General features: G+C 30.6%; 1 protein-coding gene across 1 annotated transcript in view; it reads left to right on the top strand.

Moving 5' to 3' along the window:
* The window catches only part of PolE1 (DNA polymerase epsilon catalytic subunit 1), a 136,597-nt gene that overhangs the window by 44,381 nt on the left and 74,127 nt on the right, over positions 1–18,089 (top strand). Inside the window, exons 11-17 of the mRNA XM_075365929.1 lie at positions 1,687–1,830; positions 5,847–6,139; positions 7,033–7,181; positions 8,322–8,409; positions 15,114–15,263; positions 17,038–17,240; positions 17,765–17,915. Coding sequence (XP_075222044.1) covers positions 1,687–1,830; positions 5,847–6,139; positions 7,033–7,181; positions 8,322–8,409; positions 15,114–15,263; positions 17,038–17,240; positions 17,765–17,915 — 1,178 coding nt within the window. The remainder of the gene's footprint in view (positions 1–1,686; positions 1,831–5,846; positions 6,140–7,032; positions 7,182–8,321; positions 8,410–15,113; positions 15,264–17,037; positions 17,241–17,764; positions 17,916–18,089) is intronic.

The raw sequence follows: 18,089 nt of genomic DNA, 5'->3' as shown, positions 1-18,089 counted from the left end.
AGATTTGCGCTTATTCCTAAAAAAACTGAAGCCAAATATTGATAATTTGCTGTCAATCCATCAAGTACATCCCTCCCATTAAAATTGTAACTATTTTGTGATTGTCATTGTAGAAGTTACATTACGTTATTAATGTTTAATTTTAATTATATTACGACAATTTTATTATATTACATTGCAATATGATAACAATAATAATTAATAGTGTAATGATTACATATTTGAATAAATGCAACACAAAAAAATATACTTTTTTTTTTGCTTTTTATCACTCTGAATGGGAAGTTTTCTAAATAAAATAAGTGAGAATTGATTGCTTTATTGTGCTGTGAGTAGATGTCAAAAATGTAAAGTGGGATGGAAGCATTTTTTTTGATTGGCCAACTTTACTTTTTTGGCATCCACTCACAGCACAGTCAATCAAAAATTAACCAATCAATTCTCACTTTTCTTTCGGAAGCTGTTAGTTCGTGGAACTCAGCCGTAACGCAAATTTTCATAGTTAGATCTAATCTTCACATTTTCCGTCGACTGGAAATATGGTAGAAATGTAGCTGCAGGGGGTCCACCGAAACCAGCAAAATTTTGAAAGTGGTCTATGAGAAAAATAAATTTGGGAACCTCTGCCCTACAATAACATTCCAAAACCCAGTGACCTATGCCCTCTCATTGTCTTTCAGTTGTCATTGTTATGGATTCAAGTACCCCTGTTATATCAGCTTGTTATTGAGACAAGAGAAATGACTTCAATTTTATGACAGGAGGAAAAACTTGGGTACATCATTAGAAAAGAAAAGAAAAACTCAAGAGCATAGAATACTTAACTGTAATTTCACCACAATTAAAAAAATTCAGAACATAACCTCTGCAAAAAAAAATTCTCTTGGCAGTGTTCTAGAATTCTAAACACGTAACTATCTGGAAACCAAGTGACTGTTAATTTTGTGCAATACATAGAGAAGTTTAAACCTTTAGGAGATATATGTGTTGTGTTGCCTATAATACTGCAACACAAGAATTCTCAGTTATATACATTGCATGCAACCATTGAGGCTTTTGTAAAATTTAAATTTGAACTTATTCTGTACCCTTCATACTCACCAGATTTGGCACTGTGATTTTCACTTCTTACACAATTAAAGAGGAATATTAAGGGTATTTATTTCATCACAATTGATGAACTCAAGGACGTAGTAAGGTTATGGATCTAGGAAACACTGTCTGTCAGCATTTTTTGTTGGTGGAATGAGAAATCTGCCTCACCATTAGGAGAAATGTGTAGCTGTAACTGGTGACTATTGGGAGAATAAATATAAGTTTTTATTGCAAATAAAATGTATTTTAATATTTGTTTAATTTGATTACCTCTTTTCACTTGTAAGTTGTGAACAACTGTGCGTTACATTTTAGCCACCTCTTATATAATAATTTTTAGCTTATTTAATTTTTTACTGGTATATTTAGCAGAAGATTAATTACACTGCTTTTACTAGTGTTACTCAGTTAAGAACATATCCATTACATTTAATTTGGTTTAGTTAGTTAGTTTTATTATATATATATATATAATATAAATTTGAGAATGGTTTTTATTCCTATGTTAATTATCTTTGTCAGTTAAATGTTAACTTAATTTTTTTCAATTTGGAGTATATTTTCAATTAATTTATCAGGTTTTTTTTATAGGTGCCATGTATCCAAATATTATTTTGACTAATCGTTTACAACCATCAGCAATGGTAGATGAAGCAATGTGTGCTGCGTGTGATTTCAATCGACCTGGTGCTACTTGTCAAAGAAAGATGGCTTGGATGTGGCGAGGTGAAGTCAGTAAGTATATTATATATTCAGAACTGAATTAACTGGAGAAAAATTAGAATAAAATACCTAATAGTTTCAAATTCAACCAATTTATATTATTCGTTTAGTGCAAATGATGTGATTTTTAAATTATTTTTAATAATTTTTTTTTTTACTGAAATTGTGGCAGTGAAAATATTGAGTAATTTGATTCAGTTACATTATGTTCAGATGGGATGTATATCAGCAAGATACATTAAATCAAAGATTTCTATAGCTATAGTTATGAGGTGTGATAAAAAAATACACAGAATTTTTAAATTTTCCAGGCTATATAAGTCCAGCTGTTATAATTTTTTTTTTTTTGTTGTGTTGGTTCACTTGTACCTAACATATATTTACATTGGTAGCCATATTGGATGGATACTTAGTTTATTGTTGGCTGTTAAAAGGTTACACATGTTTTGGTGTGTTCGGCGATTCTTAACTTGTGGAATAAACTGAAAAAAGATTTGCGTTAAATTTTGCTTTAAGAATGTTGTAATAAAGTGCAGTACCTATTGGAAATGTTAGATGTTACTTTTGGCTATTCTATGAATAAAACAAGCATTTACAAGTACAAATATTTCCAGGAGGGCCATGAAGATGTTGAGAATGATAAGCACCCTGGACATCCCAACACATCAACAACCAATGACAGCATTGAAAAGTGCAAATTATTATGGACAATCACTGAATCACTATCAGAGAATTGCTGATGATGTTATTTATCATTTGGTTCGTGCCAAACAATTTTTTCAGATGTTTTGGACATGAAATGTGCAGCAAAATATGTTACAAAATTTTTTAGTTTCGACCAAAAGCAGTGCCAAATGAACATTGCTCAGGAATTGCTGAACGAAGTGAACGACGATCCAGAACTGTTCAAATGGGTCATAACTGGTAATTAAACATGGGTGTATATGTATGATGTCAAAATTAATGCCCAATTGTCCCAATGAAAGCTTCTTGAAGAGCCAAGACAAAAAACGTTCAAATTCAATAGAATGTGAAGGTTCTGATTGCTGTGTTCTTCGATTTCAATGGCTTAGTGCATCATGAATTCTTATCATCAGGACGTATGGTCAATAAGGAGTACTACCTGGAAATCTATGCCATTTTCATGAAGCACCACTTCAAAGAAAACAACGGGTGGATTTGAAGTGAAAAAATTTATGGCAATTGCACCATGATAATGCACCTACTCACACTTCACGGTTTGTTCATAAATTCTTGGCCTAAAACAATGCCATTTTGATGTCAGCCTCTGTATTCATCAGACATGGCCCCCTGTGACTTCTTCCTATTCTTCAAACTGAAAAGAACGATGAAAGAATGACATTTTGCCAACATTGAAGAGATAGACAGAATCACTGAAGGAGCTAAATGCCATACCGAAAATTGTGTTGCAGAGATGCTTCAAAGATTGGAAAAAGTGCTATGAGTGTAATGTATTATATCTGAAAGGGAGTAGTTTGAAGGTGACAAAATCAATATTGATGAATAAACAAAGATTTTTTTTTAGAAAAACTAAAATTCTGCATATTTTTTATCAAACCTCATATGTTGTGGATAGTTATAGTTTAATTGTCCGTGAGCCAATAAAAATCAAAAATCAAATGTAAAGACAACTGTATTTTATCAAATTAAGATGTAGAATTAAACAATTTCTCTAGTATAATTAAATATTACACTAATGAACAACAAATATTAAACAGAGTTAAAGCAGTACATATAAAATTAACATATAGCATGATACACTACATAATTGAATATAAAGGAATTTTTTGGAAATAAAAATAAACTGTAAATCATTGAAAAAATTATTTTATGTGTAGATTAATATTTGTACATTCATTATAAAAGAAAAGAGCATCATTCATTTGTTAATAAAACTGCCCCATGATAGAATGTTTTTAAATATGCAGAGGTTTATGGTACACATAGTCAGTCCAGAGTACTTTACTAAAATACGAGTAATTTGTGTTGAAGAGTTGCACTTTTTTATTCTCTTCCTATTATGTTCACAGTATTTACATATGATTTTTAATCTAAAAAAAACTGCATAATTTATGTTTTTGTCATTACTGAATATAACTAACTACTCCACTATTATTTTTATTTCAACTTAGTTTTGTTTTGAATACCAGCTATGCTTGTATTGAGAAAAGATTAACACCAATACTGTAACTCAGCGTAAAGTTAATGATGGTTTAATATTATTAATTGGGGTCTGCCAAAAAAAGTATTTTGATTAATATTGAACTTATGATACAATAATAAATTAAAATATATTACAATAATAAAATAAACACAATTATAAATTAAACCTTAGTAAGTATTTTTATTTATTGTGATTAATTAATAGAAATCACAGGAAAAGTATCAAGCTTTGAAAATACTAGGGACATTTGGAAAGTTCTCAGCCTAACACAGAGATGGTGCAAGCAAGATCAAATGACTGTGGTCAAATATGACTAGATGACATGCTGCAGAGTTTCAGATGGGTGCATTTAATTGCTTGTTTTTAATAAAGTATAGCATAGAAGTTTTGACATAATGGATAAAATTGAATTTCGAGCTGTTTTAAAAGTTTTAAACTCGACAGATGTACAAAAAGTGTTAGATTACACTTTCAAGGATTCATCCCCTTCATTTTTGATAGTAAAAAAGTGGGTTGCTGAATTTAAATGTGGTCATACATCCATTCAACATGATGAACACTTGGGTTGCCCAAAAAATGAGCAATGAAATCCTTCACACAAAAATTCACAATACCTTATTAAATGATCGCCAACTAAAGGTATGCTAGCTAGTTGGCATTTCAGACATCTCAATCGACAGTGTCCGCTACATTTTGCACTATGTTTTGGGCATGAAAAACTTGGTGTCATGTATTTTAAAGGCCGACCAAAAATACTTTTGACCAAAAACTTCTTAAGTATGTTTAGATTTATTTAAATGTGATTTTATTTAGCTTCTTTGAAGTTTTATGACAGTAGATGAAATATGGATTCACTATTACATATCAGAGATTAAACAGTGGGTGAGAGCTGGTGAAAGTATGCCAAAAAAAGCGAAAACAGTTCATCTGCAGGGAAAGTCATAGGTACAGTTTTTTTTGGTCAGATTCTTAGACTAGCTGGAAAAAGGCAGGATCATCATTGGGGAAGTATTACACTACTCTACTGAACTAGTTAAAGGGTGCCATTTAGGCTAAATGTTCACATCTACCTGAAAAGAAAGTGCTGTTTCACCTCAATAATGTGTCTGCACACGTCACAAACTATTGCTACAAAATTGCATGACCTTCACTTTAGAGTGCTTCCACATGCATGTATTCACTAGATTTGACTTCGCATGATTACTTCCTCTTCCCAAACCTGAAGTGATCACTTGCTGAATGAATATTTGCTTTAGTTAATGAGGTCAAAGTTGAGATAACTGCTTATTTTGCAGTCAAACTAATAGCATTATACTGAGGATATTAAAAAATCGGAAAGTCATTGATCTAAATATATCAAATTGCAAATTGACTATTTTAAAATAAAAATTTCTGAAAAATGCTGTTTTCTTTCGCAGGCTGAGAACTTTCAGAATGGCTCTCATAATCTGGTTTAAATGAATGACATTTGGACCACTTTGTTTTCACATTGTTTTGTTTAAAACTAAGGTAAGTGTGAAATAAGGTATGTTTTGAGTTTGTTTTATGAAGTCAAAAAACCTAATTTTTTAATTATAAAACGTTTTCACTAATGTTATTTTCCTTCATTTCATGAAAAACATTTTATCAGGTCTACTTTTATATATAAGGCTGATTCTTTATGAACTACATGACATGTTGTTTAATTTATTTTCTGTTTTTATGGATTTTACACAATGTGTTTATTTACAAGGTTTAATAAAATTTATATTTTTTACCATTTTGCTGGATAAATCAAAATATTGATTATCAGGCCGGTTAATACTTTTTTATTTTAATTTTTCTTATTTTATCTTAATTCCAGTGCCTGCATCTAGAAGTGAATTCCAGCGTATCCAGCAACAACTAGAAATGGAAAAATTTCCACCTTTAGTGCCAGGAGGACCCCCTCGAGCATTTCATGAAATGGGCCGTGAAGAAAAAGCTGCTATTGAAAAAAAACGTCTTGCAGATTATTGCCGTAAAGCATATAAAAAAACCCACAATACCCAAACTGAGGAAAAACAAACAACAATATGTCAGAAGGAAAATTCGTTTTATGTTGATACAGTAAGAGCTTTTAGGGATCGCAGATATGAATATAAAGGCTTATGTAAGGTCAGTAACATTTTGTATAAGTTCAAACTCTGTTATTTAAATACCACTTTTTGTCAGTTATCAAAAATTTCTAGTTATTAATATATCACATGTCATACTTGAATAAAATATTGTTATAAATATAAATTTATTGATGTATAAAATTAACTGAACTACATGTATGCACCCACAAAAAAAAAAAATATGGTATTTTTATTTTATGTAGTAAAAATGTAGTATTCAATGACATTATATCCCTAACAATATGCCATGAGTGCATGCAATAAAAAAATGACTGTTACCATTTCGGAATTTTAATAAAATTAGGAACAGTTAAGTAATGAGAAATTTTTGTAATGAACCCAGAGTTATGAAGAATTTAAATTATTTTGTTTATGACAATTAAAATACTACTGACAATATATGATTAACATTAGAATCTTAACAGGCACTCAGTGATCTCTTCAAACTGACTGGTTCCCAACATTATCTAAAATTGCCTTTCTTTACTCGAGAGGACTGGATGTTTTGAGTAGGTTATAGAAAACAGTCGTTGAAAAACCACTACTCCATCATCATGATATGAACACTTTTAAGAGAAGAATTGTTCTTGCAAAGACTCCCTTGGCTGCTGTAAAGAAGCCCTCTGGGTTTATGCTTTCACATAGTATGTAATCTACTAATAAACTGCCAAGGAGGATGATAAATGGGAATGGTTCTCTTTCTGGTTGTGACTCCAGTCTTTTAGCCAAATGATATTATTTAATTAAAGATTCTGCAAGGACCTTTCATAATAGTTTCATTGAGGATCTTTTTCATAATACTGACAAAGACTTAGAGATAATTTTTTCTTATATATATATATATATATATATATAAAATACAAACATTTCTGTTTGTGTGTTAATATATAGGTAGCAAAAAGACAAGTTGTAGAAGCAGTTAAAAAAGGAGATCCAGCTGAAATTAAATCTGCAAAAAATAGAGAAATCTTGTATGATTCATTGCAACTGGCGCATAAATGTATTTTAAATTCTTTTTATGGTTATGTAATGAGAAAGGGGTGAGTAAAACAACTTTTTATTATACTCATGAAATATTAATATTTAACATTTTTATTCCTCTTTCAATGCTAGTTAATAATTTACTTTTTTATTTCAATGTGTTATCAGTCATTTATCATTGTTGAGTGTCATTACCCCATTATCCATGCGAGAACTAAATCATAAGATTGTCAAGGGAAAATTATCTCGGTAGTGGTTTACCGTTGCCTTTCACTGACTTCCAAATTCTGTCTGCTCACTGATTCAGTTTCCTGCTGGGGTTGGGTACCTAACCTTCTACTAAGTTGCTTGGTTCTACTGGGGCATCAGGAGCAGGTAAGAATTGAGGTGTTAGAGGCTAAATTCTCCTGTTGAGTTCTTGTAATTGCATACCACTCCCATTTTTTACCAGAGTTTCAAGATGTCTGCAGAGACTCCACCCCAGTAAAGTGTTTTATTCTGATTAAAAACTGGAACAGAACAAATTTTTGTATAAAAATACATATTAATGACAACATTAAATGCACTTCAATGTAGCATTTTAAAAGTATTTTTTTTTGTATATTCAGGTTTTTTGAAAGTTAGGATTGTTTATACAGTTATACTTTTTGCTGTGTGTGCATTTACTTATTGATTATCTTTGCTTTTAAAGGCAAGTTTTTATAGAAATTATATTAAATGTATTAACACACATTTAAAAGATTAGTTTTGTTTCTGTATCAATATTTTTTTCATAAATAGAAATCACCGAGATCAAACTTTGCAACACACAGTAATAGCAAACGTAAGTTTACTAGATATATAGGCATAGAGTAATATTTGTAGATCTTATAACTATTTAATGTGTACTAATGGTATAATATAAAAATTTGAAAATTATAACATAAACACACTTCCTTTAATTTTAAATAGTTCCTTCCTTAATTTTGACTAAATTTCACATTACTCATTGATTTAACAATAGAATCACAATTTTTTTTAAAAATCCTCATCTTTAAATTCTCAGTGCAATGTGTAAATACAAAGTGCTGTATTTTGATTAAAAATTGGAACAGGACGGTTTTGTTTATAAAATTAATGCTACCGTGTTAAATGTTATTTTATTCATACATTTTTTTTTTAAATCCTGATTGAAAAATAGTTGTAATTTTCCTTTTCAGAGCTCGCTGGCATAGTATGGAAATGGCTGGTATTGTGTGTTACACTGGAGCTGCTATTATTACTAAAGCAAGAGAAATTATTGAACAGGTATTGTTATTAAAATCAATATTTACGAGGCCATTTGGAAAGTAACTTCAGATTCATTATTTAAAAACACCAGTTGATAAGAAAACAATTTATTATATTTCTACAGCTACATATTTTAGCTACTTTTCTACTTAATTAAGTACCAAATTAAGGTACTTGTCATATCAGGTTTTTGAATACCCTTATGATAAAATTATGCCTCCTGTAAATTAACCCAGGTAGTAACACTGTTTTTAACCGCTCATCATTTTCAGAATGCTGCGTTTATGTTAGTTGATTTTATAGAAAGAGACATGACAATAAGCTAAAACTTACTGTGAGATGTAGAAGAAATTGAGAAGGGCCATACAAAACAAATGATGCAGCATGCTGAATTCAGGCTTTGTTTTTCTCCATGAGAAACCTCATCAGCATACTGCATTATGCACTCAGTGTCAAATTGACATTTTTAAATGGACGTTGTTTAACCGTCATCCATACAGCCATGATTTGGCTCCCAGTGATTATTACTTTTTCCCGAAAATGAAGAAATGATTAGTGATGCAGCATTTTAAAAATGACGAGGAGTAGAAAAATTGTTACTACCTAATTTAATTCACAGGCTGCAGAATTTTAAACTTTTAGCCATCGTTTAATATATTGAAATTTAAAATTTCTTTGTCAATTTTTATTTGGTGTTTTGATGGATCTTTTTAAAATAGTAAAAGAACTAGCATTTAAATTTGTAGTTAATTTCTTTTGTTTGGTACATTCTATTTTATATAGAGAGTGGGCAGGAATTAACTGTTTATTGAAAATTGTTTATATCTTTTTTTAATACTTAACTGATTTTCATGAAATAAAAATTATTTTCTTCTGTGGTAGAATTGTTATGCATTACTAAAATTCCACATAAGCACCACCATTATCTACTAGTTTCTGTAAACAGATGGGGTTGTTTGCGACAGACTTCTGCAGATAATCCAGCGGTATGTTTTCAAGAACATGGCAAATTTGCTCCTCCAATTTATCAAGAGTTTTTGGTTTTGTGCAATAAACTTCCTCTTTCACCCACCCACAGAGGAAGAAGTCACAGGGCGTTAGGTTAAGACTTTTTGCTGGCTGTTCAAGGGGCCATGACATCACAACCAGCCTTGGAAAATGAGTGTTGAGCCACGCATGGACAGGACTGTGAAGTGAAGCGGGGCCCCATCTTGCATAAAGATTAGGTTGCTGTAATTGTCCTATGTTGATACAATACCATGAACCATAATCTTCAAGCATATTAAGGTACCTACCATTCTGCATTCATTGTGCCCTGAAGGTGATATGGACCCATAACTTTCGTGGATGTCATACTGCACCACACTGTGACCTTTGGGCGATGTTGGCTTTTTTCAACAACCACCCTCGGATCTTCTGTTGCCCAATAATAACAATTGTGACGGTTAACAAACCTCCCTAATGAAATACAGCGTCATTTGACCACAGGATATTACCAAAAATACCAGACCCTGATGATCACAATCTTCCAGCAATAATTCCTGGTAGTAATGTGGTTTCCATTGACGAAAATTCACTTCTTTCTTCAGAACAATTCGGATTGTGTGTCTGGTTAAACCACTTTTGCGGAATGCCTGTCTGTGATTTCTGAGGACCTCGAGTGAACATTTCCTGAACCATTTGCACATTTTCTTCCATCCTGGATGTTGAGGGACGACTGCATCTCCTAACATCTGATACAGAACCTGTGTCCATTAGTTTTGAGTGGCTATTCCTTATGGTCTTTGCATCTACCAAGGCATGAGGTCCTTTCATACTTAATTACCATTTCTGTACTTATACCATGGACTGCCATACTTCATACCGAGGTGCCAGCTGAGCCCGCTCACACAAGTCTAGATGTTGCACCATAGTCTGCCACTGTTACCTGCAATGACATAAATGAGATATGTAATAAATTCTACCATTGTAACGAAGAAAATGCTTTTTGTTTCATGAAAATTGGTTAAGTATTAAAAAAGTTATAAATAATTTTCAATAGGGAGTTAATTCCTGCCCACCCGGTTTGTATATTGTATTTGGTTTTTACAGTTGTATTATTATAAAAACAACCAAAATAATGATATTTTATTAAAATGTAATAATGTTATTTGTATTATTAGGTGGTTATTGTTTTTTGCAGTTTTTTGGTTGTCTAATCTTGTAAAAAAATATTTTTAAGCCTTCAAGTTTTAATATTCATTAAATCTATTAGTTTATCATTTTGATAATAACTAAAATTATTATTATTGTTATTATTCTAAATTTCATTATTATAAAGATGTTCATTTTGTAGATGATTTATGTGGTCTCAATTGTTAGGAATTATGAGGAACATTCAGAAAGTTCTCTACTGGACAAAGAAAACAAGATTTCTCAGAGATTTTTATTTTTCAGTAGTTTTAACCAGCATGTTAATCAATATTTTGAGTTTTTCCAGCAAAATATAAAACAAGTATACTCTAAACCTTTTAAATAAATGTAGTGCATAAAACCAAAAACTGAAAAAAAAAAATTAAACAGCATGGTATGTAATTAAAAAAGATCAACCTTTCATGTAAAAATAGAACTGTTCAAATGTTTTTCATGGAAATGAAGAAAAATAAATTTTGCAGCAAAAGATAAAAGTAAGAAATTAAAAAACCGGTTTTTTAGGCCTCATAAAACAAAATCTAGTCATAACATTATTTTATGTTTCCTGACATTCAAGAAGAAACAATATGAAAACAAAGTGGTCCAGATTTCATTCATTCAAACCGTATTACAAATAAATGCAGTGGGCACCTCTATTCAATTGCTTGCAGTGTCAGCAAGCTAGCATACCTTCAGTTGGCAATTATTTAATACAGACAACGTTACGGATTTTTGTAATGTTTTTGTTGTCCATAGCAGTTTTTGTGCATCTCGAGAATTCATCTTGAATAACATCGTTTAAATTTAGTAGCCTACTTTTCATTGCTGAAAATAAAGGGGGAAAATTCTTTAAAGTGAAATCTAATATTTTTGTATGCCCTTCAGGGTTAAAGAAATTACTTTATAATAGCTTACATTTCATTTTTTTTAACTTTTTGAACCATGCTTATAATATTTCCTTGACTTTACTTTTGAGTGTTTCTTATCATCATTTATTGCTGTTGGATTATCTTACCGAGTTCTGTTATACATTAGGCTTATTTTAGTCCTTCATTGTCACATCTCATATAAACATTTGTATGGGCACTTAACTTTTGAGAATATGGAGATCAACAACTCCTGAAAAGTTTTTCAGAGGTGTTGGTCTAATATGGGTTTTTACTGTGGAGTGATTCCAGGGTAGAGTTGTTATCAATCTCCTGAGACATCAAATCAACATCTTTGAACGCAAGACCCGTGACAGGAAACATTTCTAAACATTTGAGGCCAATCTTTTAGGAACTGTAGATGTTTGTAATCAAGGCAGGAAGGTTCTGGCTCTCAGATATTAGATTTTTAGTAACGCATGACAAACTTTACGATTGAAATTATTAATGAGAATTCTGCTCCCTCTTAACAATAAATAAAGAGTTGAAATTTTCAATAATTTATTCTGTTATAACATAATTTTTTAGATTCTTAGTTATGAGGACTGTCTAGAAAGTATCTTACATTTTGAAATAAAAATCCAACCAAATAAAAAGAAGAAATTTTATTAAACACATTTGAAAGGGATAATCTTAAACTATTTTTCTACATAGCCGCCATTTAAATTGAGGCACTTATCATAAATGTTGCAGAAGGTTTTCAATTCTTTCTTTGTAGAAATTGGCTACTTTAGATTTTTTACACCCATCTTTCACAAAACTTGTGATAACCAAGCTTCCCCGATACAATTTCATGCTGTAAACTTGTGAAATTTGTGGGCAATGAAGCAAGAGTTCCATAATCATAATGCAGCGATTTTCACATATTTTATCGTTGATTTTCATCATCAGTCACAAGGCTGACCACTGCAGTCCTCATCATGAACATTGGTGCGGCCATTTTTAAACTGAATGCACCACTGCTTCACTCCACCTTTACTCATTGTTCCATCTCCATACACCTCACAAAGTTGCTGATGAATTTCAATTGGTTTGAGATTTTTTGCCAGTAAAAACATCACTGAATGCACCTCACAACTCACAGGATTTTCTATCGAAGCGCACATTTCAATAATTCACAACGAACAAAGTAGGATAATCACAGTCCACACATTTTGACAGCTTGATCCATACTGAGTGTAGAAACGTTTTGACACCAAGATGGCGGCTCTATCCCCACCCATCTTCACACTGGGCACACACGTAAGTTACTTTCTGGACCACCCTCATATATTATTAATTGTAAATGCACAAAAATAAAACTAAAAAGTATAAGTGAATGGGTTCTTCACTGCAAATACATAAACTTGTGCGTTTATTAGATACACAATGTAGATTGATGTTTCTTAATAGGCGTTGGTATATTTGAAGTTTTTAAAATCCTTTTGGCTATCTAACTTCCTGAACTCAGACTTCATGATCTTATTATGTAATATAAAAACTTTTTCATCTCTAAATTGTTACTTTTACTCTGATTAATTAATTTTAAGTTTTTATTTATTTATGTTCATTTTGTAATTATTTTAACTTTATTTAAATTTACTGTTTTATATTTCCATTATATAGTTTTTATTAACATTGCTAACTTAAACAAGCCAAAAACTTTCAAATTCTGTGTGGTGGTTCATCAATTTATTGCTCAACTATGTCCCGTCACCAAATGGCTTTGACGGCATGTGGTAGAACCTTGTGGTAGCCCTGAAAAGGGCTGTTTGAGGTTTTTGGAGTGGTGGTCCTGAGAAGAGCTATTGGGGCTGGAAGTTGGTTTCCAGCGATGTCGGCTCAGCTGCAGATGGGAAATTAGTTGTATCTCATCCATTGAAATCAATCCAAGCTTCCCCTCAGTAGTAGTTGGGTCCCCACTACAGCACTAGTGGTCCCCAGAGCCCTGCAGTGTCAAGTCTTCTGCCAGCTTGCTGAGGTGGTTCTCTCGGAGATTCCACTGTGGGTCGGCTCCTGTTGGTGGGTCCATTATTTGGGTATTATTAATAATTATTTAATTAAAATAAGTTGAATAATTAAAAAAAAAACTATATTACAAAAAGACCTATCTGGTTTTGAGTTTGAAATGTATGTTTGCAAAATATTATTAATTTATAATCAATGATTATTTTTATGAGCGGTGATCGAAATGTAATGCATAGTCACTCATAACTCATAAGTGAAAAGAGATGGTCAAATAAAATAAGTAGGGCATCAAGGTACATTTTATTTATTGCAAAATTTTTAATTTATTTTTTCATATATTCACCATTTGCAGCTTCACATTTCTCCCAGTGGTGAACCGATTTTCTCATTTGTCTGTGAAGAATGCTTTTCTTGATCTACGACCTGCTTGCATCCCTTTGTTATTATCTGCTGTGAAAAAAAATGTATCTAATATAACTCTTTAATTGTAGAAAAAATTGAAAATTGCAGGGCACCAAATCTAGTGATTATGTAGAGTATGAAATAAATTCAGATTTTAACTTCACAAGAACCTCACATTGCACATGATATGTTTGGCCAATCATCATGTTGCAAAATTATCAGATATGTGGATTGTTGCACATGACACACTCTTCTCCTAAGGTGTTTGTAATGTTTCTATATATTGCACAGAATTTAAAGTTTCTTAGTAGTCAGTCAGCTATGTATTCAGAATCCTAGAACATTAAGAAATTTTTTTTTCAGAGTTATGTTTTGAGTTCTTTGATTGTGGCATATCATAGTGCAGGTATTTTATGCTTGGTGTTTTTCCTTTGGTTCATAATGATGCTCCTGAGTTTCATCTCCTGTAGTAATATTGAAAAGGAATTCTCTCTCATGATAATGTTTAGGAAGCTATTCACAACATTCCTTTTGCTACTTGTATTTTTGTGTGAGGTTGCATAGCATTTGCCGCAAACATGTTTTATGATATCCCAGTTGTGCAAAATGTGTCCTTGTTCTTTTGATTTGCCTATCTGGGTGGCTATACATTGTTTTGTGATGCAACAGTCATTTAGAATTGTTTCATTCTCCTCCTTTTAGTTCTTCTCATAATCACAGAAACCCATTGATCACAAAAAGATTTATTCAGTATTGTTTTACCATTTTTTGATTAAAAACTTTCCATTGCCCACACAGTATTTCAGTCACCAGTTTCATCACCATAAACAGTGTTTAGATGACAATGAATATCATCAGTCTTTCATGTTTCTGCAGCTAAAAATTGTATTACTGCAGATTGCACAAAAATTGCAGCTTTGACATAGCAGATGTACTAGACTCATACTGATAGAGAATATGAGAGGGCATGGGTCAACTAGTTTTGGAATAATAGTTGAACAGCACTTGGCATTTTGTGCAATAGTTTATACTGTTATGTTCCAGTATGCGTTACATTTCAGCTGCTCTTCAAATAACGTTTAACAAATTTTTTCATTCTTTGCTTAAAACAATTTAAGTTTTGGTTATAATTTTTTTTTAAGTTTATTTTTTCCAATATTATTCAATTTTTTATTTATTTCGTAAAAAAATGAAATAAAAAATAATCCTGTAATTTATGTATTCATTATTCATATGTTATAATTACTGGTAGTGTTGATTTTTTTTTATGTGTAGGTCGGAAGGCCTCTTGAACTTGATACTGATGGAATTTGGTGTGTACTTCCAGCTTCTTTTCCAGAAAATTATGTTGTGCATTCTACTCATCCTGGAAAAGCTAAAGTGACAATTTCATATCCAAATGCTGTCCTTAATTCAATGGTCAAGGTATTTTTACTATCTGACAGTTTAGCAATAATTATGTAGTATTATGTATTAGTTGAGGATTATTTCCTTAGTTTAAATTAGTAGTGCCCATTGTAAAGCATTCATCAAAATGTTTGTAATGATGTTGTACTCATATACGCTCCGGATAAAATTGAATGAATATACTTTAAGTCTGTTAAATAATTATTCAAATAAATTTTAATGGATCTGACATTTTTATTTGGTTTCTTATATTAATCAATACAGTGATCAATTGATGAACTTGCATTGTTTTCAGTTGCCATAATGTTTTCCTTTAATTTTTAATTATTTAATTGATTTGTCTCTTATACTGAGAAATGCAGAGAAAACAAAACCAATATCTTATACATTGGTTTTGTATAAATTACTGGTTTTATTGAAGCAAATCATTATTTATCCTTTATACTTTAAACCTTGGAAGATGTAATTAATTAATCAGCCTCATTAGATCAGCCATTCACAAACCCAGACAGATTCCATTGATTGTGTTTGGTTTGTACTTAAATAATGTGTGTGAAAATGAAACTGTGTGTCTACAATGTCAACAAGTACAAGGAATTCTAAAGAATGTCCCAGAGCATTCCTTAGAGAAAGAAACTCAAATTGAGACAAAGTTTACTTACAATAATGGAGAAATAATTAGAGCAAGAGATGATTGTACACATTGTTATTTTTTTTTAAATTGTGTCGTAAAAATGAGAGAATTTGCAAAAATGTAGAAAGCTCTTACTTTATTGTTTACTTTTTTGTCTTGTGTTAAGATAGTCCAGAGCCAAATTAAATTATCTAATGTATGTTTTTATGAAAATTTATTTTTTTTTTGTATGAGAGTAAGAAGGCAGGAGAGATAAAATAAATTACTAGGATTACTAGAATTACTTCAGATTTTACATCAGTTAAAATATAAAAATTATGAATGTGTAATGGAGTTTTATGATTTAAAATGAAATTAATGAGGGAGGGGAACTGAAAATATCCATTATCCAGATTGGATAGGATTTCTGTTGATACAGATTAATCTAAAGCTAACTTTAATATCCTAGTTTTTATTTACAGAGCAGTACTTAAATTTTTTTCAACTTTTGAACTGTTGTTTTACAATTAGTGAATGTTACATCAACTTCTAAATGTTTTACAACTCTGATCAATATATCCTTCTTTGGCATTGTTCATGAAAATTTTAATGAAATATTTACATAGTCTTTACTCTAGAATGTAACATGGTCATTGAAGATACAGACATCTAACAGTTGATTATTTTCCACCCTGTAGATTCTAGTCTTTTTTAATTAACTCCAATGTTCATTTTACAGTAGTATTATTTTCATGTAAAAATATTTCATTTGTAAGTTTTTAATAATGATATTCTTGAAGTTTTTATTTCTTAGATTGCATAATATAATAAACTATTAAACAATTATTAATTTTTCCTTGTAAACAATTTTATTGCTTTGTTGAGTGCATGGTCAATTTAATTGTTTTAATTATTGTAAATTACAATCGTTAGTAGAATTAAATATACTCATTCACTGTTAAATCCATCTTTCCTTCCTTCATACATCTGTGTTTTGGCTTATAAAAATAGAATATATTTACTGATAATGAATAATGGTATTGGGATGAAATGGATGACTCATTTAAAAATGAATAAGTTCTGGTTTTAGCAAATATTTTTTTGCTCTTAATGGTTTTTATTATTTTTTAAAGTAAAAATAATATTTTCACATTTTTTAATTTGATGAAAACTTTTTAGGATCATTTTACAAACCATCAGTATCATGAATTAATTGATCCAGCTTCACTGAAATATGAACAAAAAAGTGAAAATTCTATATTCTTTGAAGTAGATGGGCCATACTTGGCAATGGTGTTGCCTGCTTCTAAAGAGGAGGGAAAAAGACTGAAAAAAAGATATGCTGTCTTCAATTTTGACGGTTCACTAGCTGAATTAAAAGGGTAACAATTTTACAATTTTATTAATTTTTAATGATTAAATATTTAAGTAGCCACAATTTAATAGAAGAATCTTTCATTTCATTCAGTTCTTTTAAGTCGACTTTTTATATTGTGTTCAGGTTTTGTTATTTAATGTTTAATTTTTTTTAACTTTGCATCTATTTCTCATGACTAATTAGGTTTTAATCAATAATTATGTTTCTTCTGAAACGATTGATAAATTATTATTTATTAATATTGAGAAAAAATTTTGACAATCTTATTAATAATTTTAGAAAAAATAGAACGGTGAATACAAAAGAAATTCTGTTACATACTTAGAAAATTTCATGGAAAAAATTTAGGTACATACAATAACTTTTTAGGTAATAAAATAAATGTCAGTGGGAGATAATTCATAGGTTAAAACGAAAAAAAAAATGCTGGGATTAATGTTTTTGTTTTTAAGTTTAGGATTTAGTTCAGATCGTTCAATCGTACTGGTTGTGAAATATTAAAAATTATCGTAATTATTCTGTTTACAGATTTGAAGTTAAAAGACGGGGAGAATTGCAACTGATTAAAATTTTTCAATCATCAGTTTTTGAGGCATTTTTAAAAGGAGATACATTAGAAAAATGTTATGGTGCTGTGGCAAAAATTGCTGATTATTGGCTAGATGTGTTGTTTTCAAGGGTATGTCAATCGATATAATTAGTTATAAACTGTTCTACATTTCCACATATTCTGTTATTTTCATCCATTCCTGTGACATTTATATATTATTAGATAATCTATTACATTAATTTTTAGTTTATAGCTAACAGGTAAGATGAAATTCATAGGTTATTGTGAAAAATATTCTGTTCT

Source organism: Lycorma delicatula, chromosome 5 (genome assembly GCF_047948215.1).
Source record: "Lycorma delicatula isolate Av1 chromosome 5, ASM4794821v1, whole genome shotgun sequence".
Lineage (NCBI taxonomy): Eukaryota > Metazoa > Arthropoda > Insecta > Hemiptera > Fulgoridae > Lycorma > Lycorma delicatula.
The sequence above is the reverse complement of the archived record's forward strand: the minus strand, read 5'-3'. Positions and strand labels throughout refer to the sequence as shown.